At 41.1% G+C, this 10,552-nt stretch overlaps 1 protein-coding gene across 1 annotated transcript; it reads right to left on the bottom strand.

Annotated features, from left to right (window-relative positions):
• Positions 1 to 3,448: 3,448 nt before the first annotated feature.
• MRPL53 (mitochondrial ribosomal protein L53) lies at positions 3,449 to 9,122 on the bottom strand. The gene is made up of 3 exons (XM_063129875.1): positions 9,018 to 9,122; positions 6,811 to 6,923; positions 3,449 to 3,920 (listed from the first exon to the last, which is right to left on the bottom strand). The coding sequence occupies exons 1-3, from the start codon at positions 9,116 to 9,118 to the stop codon at positions 3,793 to 3,795; spliced, it is 342 nt and encodes a 113-aa protein (XP_062985945.1). The 5' UTR covers positions 9,119 to 9,122; the 3' UTR covers positions 3,449 to 3,792.
• Between the last annotated feature and the right edge of the window lie 1,430 nt (positions 9,123 to 10,552).

Here is a 10,552-nt window from a genome sequence, read left to right as displayed (position 1 = left end):
TCTCCTGTTAACCTTCAAAGCTTTTGACGGTCTAGCTCCTTCCTATCTCTCCTCTCTCATCTCACACTATTGCCCCGCTCGTGCTCTTCGCTCCTCTGATGCCATGTTTCTCGCCTGCCCAAGGGCCTCTACTTCCCTTGCTCGGCTCCGTCCATTTTCTTCTTCTGCCCCTTACGCCTGGAACGCTCTTCCAGAACATTTGAGAACTACAAGTTCAATCGCAGCTTTTAAAGCTCAACTAAAAACTTTTCTTTTTCCTAAAGCTTTTAAAACTTGATGTTGTGCAGACTTTATACTGTTAGTTTTACCCTACCCTGTGCCTGCTTACCCTACCCTGTGCCTGTTTGCATTCTCTTCCCCTCCTTGTTTCATTATGATTTTATTAGAATGTAAGCCTATGTGGCAGAGTCTTGCTATTTACTGTTTTACTCTGTACAGCACCATGTACATTGATGGTGCTATATAAATAAATAAATAAATAATAATAATAACAGCCAGACAGTCAAATTCAATTTCAGAAAAACTCTCAGGTGCCTCCAGTGGTGGATAGGACCAAAGGCAAAAGGGGATGGGACCAAAAATACTGGTTTTATTAGCATATTTTAGATTGAAGCTATTCTGCCAGTAGTTAAGCCTTAGGAGAGGGATTTCAATCTCTCAGAACCGGGGGGGGGGGGGGACACTACACAAAATCCAGGAAATCACTTAACCATCGGTGGTTGGGAATAGGGGTCTGGTCACCTGGGGACCCCAGGCAAACTAGATCTGGCCTGTGGTTCAACACTCCTGAACTATAGAGTACATAGACTATCTCAGGTATAAATGTACCTGATCCTCTGCACATGGATTTAGAATCAATTCCCAATTTAGCAGTAGGCTCTGTGGACAGATGTCTTATTCTCCACCTTAGTTCTCTGTCTTTAAAAATGGGAACACAAATGACCTCGCAATGCTTTTGTGAGGATAGATGTAATAACTTCCTTTATCACTCTTCAAGATTTAGAGATAGGTTTGGAATTCTATTAAAATCCATCCAACCATGCTCAGTGAAAAGCCTCATAGAAGGCTTTTATAAGAATTCACAGAACTGTGAGTAGCAAGGGGAACTCTCTATAGCAACAGGGCACAACATAGGCCTACCGCCGGCCTTAAATGTAGCCCTCCCATGGGTGTCCCCCAACCCTGAATTCTACCATACCTTTTGTCCATTCCCTCCCCTAGCAATCCAGATTTCTCTTTTCGCAATGCTACAGCAAGGAAAAAAGTGATCGGTCTCTGGTGTGTTTACATGCAACTTCTGCATCATCTTGAGGCTCGCCTGGCACCAACGCTGCTATCTTTCCTACGCCAGGTTAAGGCTTTCCTCTTTGCCCAGGCATATGGCGGCACATCTTAATCACCCACATGTTTAGGTTTTTTTAACGGTTTTTAATGCTTTATGTGTGTATGTTCTGTGTTTTAGAATTTTAAATTTTGTATACTCGTTTTTATCTTAATTTTAGAATTTCTGTAAACCACCCAGAGAGCCCTGGCTATGGGAGCGGTATATAAGTGCAATAAATAAATAAATAAATAAATAAAATAAAATCATCTGTGGCCTGCAGGAGCAAAAAGATGGTGACCTGTAATCCAAAATAGCCATCCTCAACCAGGAACCCTCCAGGGTTGTTCGACTGAAACTCCTATCATCCCCAGATAGCATACACATGCAGGCCAGGGTGATGGGAAATGTAGTCCAACACATCTGGAGGGTTCCTGGTTGGGAAAGGCTGGTTAAATTTTTAACAGTTCACAGGAATGGAACCTCCACTGCACCCAAAACCTCCAAGGCATAAGCCCAAAACATAACATGCCATAAGCAAACAGGATCAAACAAGTTCCCCCATGCTCGGTGGTTTTATCATTCAAAATGAAGAAATATTTGCTTCATACACTGTCATAGAGCATCAAGCGCACACCAGACGACACACAGCAGTTTTGATTTGCTTCCCGTGGCTTGACTTTATCGGTAACAAGCTCACATCAAGGCTTAGAAACCAGACTTCATAGATTTTTAATGTGTGAAATAACCCATTTTAAAAAGAAGCTATACTAAGGCAAACATGAAAACCTCTATCACTGTGGTTTACTGTGATTCAGTTTGCCAACTTCCCAAACTTGTCCAATTTCGTAATACGTTGCATAATGAATTTGCTGTATCATTTTGCACCTGGTGATTTCAACTGTGTGGCAGGGATTTACAAAGAACTTCTGAGAGTCCAAGTAAGCCAAAATTCCTCAAGAGTGTAACGCTTTTATCTGTTTTGTCCTAATTATTTTGTCATATGGAAAGCAAATCAAGGAAAGATGGAGAACTAGGACCAGGTGAGCACATTCTGAGCAGCCTTTAAAATGTGGGAAAGAGGATAGGCCTGATAAAATTCAAAGGATTTGGGGGAATGAAGCACTTCAGCCGAGTAGGGGCCGTATGTACACACTCAAAGCTCCACTGGCCTGCATTCTGCCTAGAGGCAGGAACAGAAACACGCTCGTGCAAATACACATACACAAATGCTGGGAGCTTTTTGAACCTCAGGTGCAATCCTCCAATTCCATGCGATTTTCTTCCCCTAAATGTTTCCCTGCAAAACAGAGCTACTAAGCTTGATAACGCTATGAAAGCTGTTTTATTTATTTATTTATTTATTACATTTTTATACCGCCCAATAGCCGAAGCTCTCTGGGCAGTTCACAAAATTTAATAAGCATGTGTTATTAAGTTTGTGATCCTCAGTTTAAAAACAAGCAGCATACAAAACATTCTGCTTCTCCTTTCATTGGGTCAAACACAAAAGATCTCCATATGATCAATTATTTTCAGGCTGAAGCATTTCTGAAACTGCAGAATGAAACCAGTATTTTCAAAAGAACCAGCTTGAGAAAGTGGCAAATTTTAGTTCTGGAGACAGTTACTCTAGCAAAACCGACTGCTAAATACAGAAAACAAATCTGCCATTTTGCCTCAAATGACTCATTCTGTAAATTGTACAAATAGTCCCTTTTTGTCCTGAAAGAGATTTCACTAAATTGAAGCAGCCTGCATTCTTTGTTATGGTGTGGCTTTAGTTTGAAGACAGAGCCCTGAATCAAACTAATTTTCTTAAATGGGCAAGAGTTACTGCAATCCCCATGCATTGTAGCAACAAATTGGCATCATGTTGAAAACCTTAAACTAATTTGCTACAATTCTGAATTAAGCTACAAGTCCCGTGGTTTTGAAAACTTGAATTTGAGGGGTTTTGATCGCCTACTGCACCACTGGTTATATTGGCTAGGACTGATAGGTGTTGCAGTCCAACAACATCTGGGACACAAGTTGTCCACCCTCGGCCTACTGCATAAGCAATCCATAAGGTTTGGAGTGGAACAACTATAATTCTCTGCTAGAAAAAGGCTTTGATTTGTAGCCTACATGTTTAAAACTTTAATAATTAGCATGTGTGGACACAAACACAGCATTTTGCCAGTTGGATGGTAAAAACATGATTGAATGCAATGGACTCTTCACATACTTGAACAACTTTGAGAACCAATACTAGATGTTTGTACAAAAGCTACATTAGAACGTCATCTATAACCAGAAGTTTAAAGAAATAATTCAGCTATCTGTCAGAACCAGTCAGGCTTCTGTCCACATCTACCCACACTTCTTTCAGTTATCGGTAAAGTCCTTGCCATCTTTCTGAATGAAGAAGTTCTATGCCAATTTTGACATGCTCATATTAAGCATGCTTATTGTTCCTTCGTTGGCTTTCAGGAACTCTTTTTCTGAGACTTCTCTTCTGCTATGCATTCTTTGGTTTCACATCTAGAGTTGAATGCCTTTAACATTTCTTTAACCGTTAAATTGGCTCCTTTCATAATCAATCTGTCGCCATCGGCTGTAAACGAAAACAAAAGGCAGTTAATGACAGTTTACTGTACTACATAACCAAATCAGATGAATGTTCCTGGATAAATGTTTTTAATCGTGTAATGCAGGTGTAGTGGTGCTTTCTAAAACTTGGAAGTGATCACATACGTGAGATTATAGATCATTCACCACTGCACCATGCTTTTTGAAAACCAGAAAGAGTCAGCAACAACACAAGATTGTGGTCAGGGTCCACAGGCCCTGTGCATGCACCTAAAGAAGTGGCAGGGAACGTGTGGCCCTTCAGATATTGGTGGACTGCAACTCCCGTCAGCCCTAGCCAGCACAGCTAATGATGAGGAAAGATGGGAGTTGCAGTTCAATAACATCTGGAGGACCACACGTTCCTCATCTGACCTAAAGCTTTTCAACAGTGCTTCCAAAAGCAAAAATAGGCATAGTCTTGCACTGTGTCTAATACTGCATTAGAACTACATATGGGATCGAGATCTTGTATGAAGGCAAGTCTCTGGAAGTCTTCTTGCAGTTCTTTGGATTCTGGTCTGTGTCTTCTCATTTTGTATTTACAAGTGTTTGATGTGAAAACAATATGAATTTGTGAGCTGTTTGTGGACAATATGTATTTGAAAACAATTATGTGTGTTTTACAGGCTATACATTTCTGGAGATAGAGCTCAAGAATTAGGATGGGTTAGGGGGAACTAATGGACTATAGAGCTGTTTCATTCATTATTTGCTGCTCACATGAGCTGTCCAGGAGTAAGGAAATTGCTGATGGTCAAATTCAGCAACTGCGGAGCTCATGGTGACAGGATCTTGGAAAGGGTGGGATTACTTCTATGGACAGCAAGCACAGTAAGATGCAATCCTATGCATGTTTAGACCAAAAAATGTCCTACAATGGCTGGTGTATGCTGGGAGGTGTAGGACTTTTTTTCTCTCTAAACACGCACAGGATTGCTCCCTAAGGCTGTAATCCTGCACCCAGTTTCCTGAGAGTTAGCCTCACTGGGCTCAATGGGACTTACTTTTGAGTAAACATGTGCCATCAGCCAGGGCCGTCTTAACAGCATTATAGGCCCCTGGGCAAAGCAGTGCACTGGGCCCTGCCTACACAACCACTCACAGGAATAAAAATGTAAATTATCAATAAAATAAATTTATATTTATTGGTACAAATCAGTGTTTTTACATTAAAAAAAACATGCTGTACAGCAAAGATTAATCAATACAAATGTTTGGACAATATAACATGAGCCTTGAACTTGAAAAACAAAAATTAATGTTAAATTCTGGTCTGTGCATAGATTAGCATGGGGGCCCTATGCTCATGGGAGCCCTGGGCAACTGCCCAGCATGCCCATGCGTTAAGATGGCACTGCCACCAGCTTTGTTAATATAAAAACTACTTAGTTGATCTCTACTTCTGTTTTCCACCAACAGTTTTGAGTTAACAGGTGGATTACATATTTCCATAAATGAAGGATCGACAGCTGTCTGCTACTTTCTTCTGCCCAGTGGGATCTTAGGAGTACTGAAACCTGAAACCATCACATCACCTGGCAGAGCCCAATTTAAATATCTGCAAACCCTTCTCCACTATAACATCTTAGGATTGATTATGCAGGCTTCCTGACTACAACATCTGATCAGCCTTCCCTTCCTATTCTCCACACACACCTGCAGATCAAGCTGCTTTTTCAACTTCTTGCCTGTTGTAGTGCACATTTTTAGTGCCCTTTGAGCTGGCCTTGTAAAAGTATTACACTCTACGGACTTTGGAATTTACAGTAATGTGTGTAAGGACAGAACTACACATTATAATGTACAATTTCAGTATCATAGGCAGTAAGCCTATATACACCAGTTGCTGGGGAACATGTGTTGTTGCACCATGTCCTGCTTGTGAGTCCCTGGTCAACAGCTGGTTGGCCACTGTGTGCATAGAGTGCTGGACTAGATAGAGCCCTGGTCTGATCCAACATAGCTCTTATGTTAATTTGCAAACTGCACCTCTGTGTCAAATTCTCCCTCCCCGTTAACTGAAGCCTAGCTCAACTTACACTGTATCCTGACATCATTACTATGTGTGCCTGTCACCCAATTATGTGTTTTTAATGAGTAGCTACATGCTAAACCTCCCACTAAAAGAGCTTTTTAAAACCTATGATGAGCCATCTAGTGGCATCAAAACACAATATCACAGGACGCATTCCCACCCTTTCTTCAGTTCTTTTCATCTTCTCTGCTTACATGACAAGGCAGACAGAGAAAAGGCAAACAGAAGCACCAAACTTTGTTACAACCTTGGAAGAGACAACCTACAGGAGTGAATTCCTGCAATCTAGCACTGCTTAATGAAAGAAAAGGATGCTGCACGCAAGGAAAGGGAAGTAACACAGTCCCCATGACACTTCAAGATAAGATTTACAAAACTCCAGTATCTACATATCAAAGGTGCTTCCTAGAACAGTAACACACTCCATAAAAATAAGGGAGGGAAAACATTTCAGGCAAGAGACATAAACCCTTCAAAATGTACTGGGCTAAATATTGTACTTTCCCATCATTAGACTCCTCCAAGTAAATTATCTGGGACCCATTTTTCTGAATTCCTGTGCAGAGAGCTTCACAGATTTCTGACTTCTTTAGGACTGGGGAGTTTCGGGAGCTGTTCTGTCCTCTACAGCAGAGAAGGGTATGGATGCTGACACTGGTCAGTTCCACAATGAAGTTTGCATATTACATGCAAAAGCCAAAGGAGAGATGTCACAGTAATGCATGGAATCTTTCTTTCTTACAACTTGAAAACTTTTTGAGTAGGGCCACAGAATTAATTTGAAGCTACCAGTTGATCATCCCCTGCTTTAGGTGACAAAACACAAGTACATTCTTACCAAATGTAACGTCTATTACTGGTTCAGATCCATCGTGTTTTATATCTGTTTTCACGTTACAGTTGAGGTTGGATGTGTATGCTTTCTTTACATACAGGCATTGAAGGAAATGTCTGAAAAGAGGTTTGGGAAATATAGATTAGGGGATCATAAAAAACATCGATTTGCATATTTCATCAACAAACTGTCTTATGTAGCTAGAAGTATAAAATACAAATGAGCAAATTCTTATTTAAAATGACTCAGGAACGCAGCAATGGATCTCAGAAACCTACATTCAGGAATAGATGCAACAAAGCTCTGAAATACAAGACAACCTTACGCACTACATTACAATAAATAATTCCTTGCAGGTGAGTAGATTGCCACACGAATACTCAAACGCACAGTAGCACATACATACACTGGTACATTTTCGCCTGAAACCCTGAACTACTAAAGTAAGTTAACTGTGGGTTGTTTAACCCACGATCAACCTAAAGTATCCAGGTTTGGATGTCACGCTGCAACCTCCAATCGGCCCGATCAGGGGTTGAATATTCACAATGGCCATGGAACTTACCCAGCACATGCCGTGGGAAATCGTGGGTTAATTAACCCATACATTGTTGCCATTTCATGCAAACTGGACCTATTATCAACACCTATATAAATGATTGCAGATCAGTAAAATAAATGCTAACCATTTGCAATGAGAATAAATAAATATTATGCAACACTTGGATTAGCTGAGATTTTAAACTTCTGAGATTTTGAGGAGGTTTTATTTAGCTGTGTTTATATTTGCTGTGGACTGTCTTTGACACTGTCTGCTTTAAAACTGCTGCGATGCACCACAAGACATCAGAAAGGGAAAGATGAAAAGCTATAAAATTAAATAAATTAAAAGCATCCCAAGGAAGATGATTAGAATAAATCATAACAGTTAAACAAACTGAAGTACTTGCACTAGGATAGTTAGAGATAATAAATGTATTTCCCTCTTATCTTTTTAAATCATGCTAACCATAGCATTTATTTTGGATTAAAGCAGAGTACAATTATTATTATTAGACTCAATTTAGATTATGATGCAAGCTGTGTAAGAAAAACACACACCCATATTTTTGTGCGTTTTCATGAGACGTGCCTCTTGCTTAAACTGGGTATAGTGTACCCACTCAGTGTTAGCACACCAAGATACATAGCCTTGATTGGTGCTCCACTAGCATGCTAACACTGTACAAATGGCAGTTCAAATGAGGCAATAGCAGTGTGGGATCCTACAGATTCCCTTACACACCCAACACGATATTTAAAATGAGGCCTGACAATAACTTATGAGCATTTTCTTTTCTTCTTTTCTACGGTAGTATTCCTGTACATTCAGCATCTACAACAGGGGGTGATTTCCCATTCTACCAGAAAAGGTCATACAATTACTACCTGCCATGCAATGGTTAAAGGCAGATTGCCAGAAATAGTGACAATCCTACTCAGCAAAACTATGCCCCAGGACCAGATATCAACCTACAAAGAATATTTCTGAGCTTGTACAAAGTGCATTTCCCAATACCAAATAATCACACCCTATCTGCTGCATTCAACGTACTTGAGATTATGAACCAAAATTTACCATCAGAATATGCAAAGTCAAGGCAGGACACACCTAGGTTGCACCTTTCTTTCTTGCAGATCAGTGCATTAACCTATCTGAGACCTGTCTTTCTTTGGTATTAACAGTGTAACACCATTGTATCCTCACATGTTCACTCGGAAGTTTCATCACCACTATTCCCAGGCGGGTTTACTCTCGAGTAAGTGCGTTCAGGGGACTAAAACAGACATTATTTTAAACATGTGTCTAGCAGCTACGTCTTCCTTCCTTCCATTTTTATTCTAGAGTTGACGCAATGGCCCGATTGGGACCCTAGCATGGAGGTGGGGGGGTGGCTTTTAAAATTCGGATCGGGGCGCTGCACCTACTCTATAGAGTAAAAATGAAAATGCGACATAGTTGCTGGACACATAAGTAATGCCTGTTTTGGCCCTAGGTTTGCAAATTAAAGCCATAATCCTGCGCACTCGTAATCTGGAGCGATCCCCACGGCACTCAAGTGGGCTTACTTCCGAGTAAACGTGCCGAGGATCGTGCTGTAACCACTGCTGGGGTTTTCTGCCTGCCTTAAGACCAGGGGCCTGAACGCGTTCCGGAGTGTCCCCCTCACCTGGTGCTTTCCACATTGGACTCGAAGGGACAAAATCGGACCAGGACACTCTTCACCTGCTTGAGGGACACGCCCGCCTTCTTCGGCAGCACGAACGCCATTTTCCCCCCCGTCTCTCAAAGAACCGGAAAACTGCAGTTCCCAGAAGCCCGCTGCAAGAGGATCTTCACGCCCACAGCCTTTGGGGAAATGTAGTCAAAGGGTAGTTCTGCTTGGTTTGATTATATTTGCAAGTTAATATGAAATCCTGGAAGGTTCTCTGCGGGCCTGTAGCGGATTATAGGGGACAGGTGGTTTCCCCCCCTCACCTCCCAATTTTCTCTGACACCCCTACATATTTATTTATTTATTTATTACAAATAATTGAAAAACTGCTGCTGTAAAAAAAAAAAGGCAAAATCTATGTTAGGCATAATTAGGAAAGGAATTAAGAATAAAACTGCTATTACTGCACTTATACAAATCTATGATGTGACCTTACTTGGAATACCGTGTCCAATTCTGATCACCGCACTTTAAAAAAAAAGTTATTATAGAGCTGGAAAAAGTGCAGAAAGGGGCAACTAAAATGATCAAGAAGCTGGAGCATCATCCCTATGAGGGAAGGGTACAAAAGCTGGGAGTGTTTAGCCTGGAGAAAAGGAGGCTAAAAGGGAGACCTGACAGAGGTGTACAAAATTATGCACAGTGTGGAAAGTATGGATAAGGAGACATTTTTCTCCCTCTCACATTAGAACTGGCGTTCATCCCATGTGTTGGCAGAATTAGGGTGACCATATGAAAAGGAGGACAGGGCTCCTGTATCTTTAACAGTTGTATTGAAAAGGAAATTTCAGCAGGTGTCATTTGTATATATGGGAAACCTGGAGAAATTTCCTCTTCATCACAACAGTTAAAGCTGCAGGTGCCCTGCCCTCTTTTAAATCTGGTCACTCTAGCATAGCTCCTGCAACTTTAACTGCTGTGATGAAGAGGGAATTTCACCAGGTTCTCCATATATAGAAATGACACCTGCTGAAATTCCCTTTTCTATGCAACTGTGAACCGCCCAGAGAGCTCCGGCTATTGGGCGGTATAGAAATGTAATAAATAAATAAATAAATAAAGATACAGGAGCCCTGTCCTCCTTTTCATATGGTCACCCTAGCAAAATTATTCAGTGCAGAAATATCTGGTTATGAGTTCAATGGGATTTACTCCCTAGTAACTGTGCAAAAGGAAGAGGGGCCGACCAAGGGCAAGATGGATGGATGATATTCTGGAGGTGACAGACTTGACCTTGGGGGAGCTAGGGGTGGCAACAGCCGACAGAAAGTTCTGGCGTGGGCTGGTCCATGAAGTTACGAAGAGTCGGAAGCGACTGAACGAATAAACAACAAAAACAAAAAACTGTGCTTAAGATTGCAACAGAGAACTAATTAATAAGACAGTGATGGTATTTATACTCCGTTTTTATCATAGCATCCAAAATATGCGCAGCCTATTATGTGGGGTGGGGGTGGGGAATAGTATATATCTAGAATATATAACTATTT

This window comes from Elgaria multicarinata, chromosome 7, assembly GCF_023053635.1.
Source record: "Elgaria multicarinata webbii isolate HBS135686 ecotype San Diego chromosome 7, rElgMul1.1.pri, whole genome shotgun sequence".
Classification (NCBI taxonomy): domain Eukaryota; kingdom Metazoa; phylum Chordata; class Lepidosauria; order Squamata; family Anguidae; genus Elgaria; species Elgaria multicarinata.
Note: the sequence above shows the minus strand (reverse complement) of the source record. Positions and strands in the feature narration are given on the sequence as shown.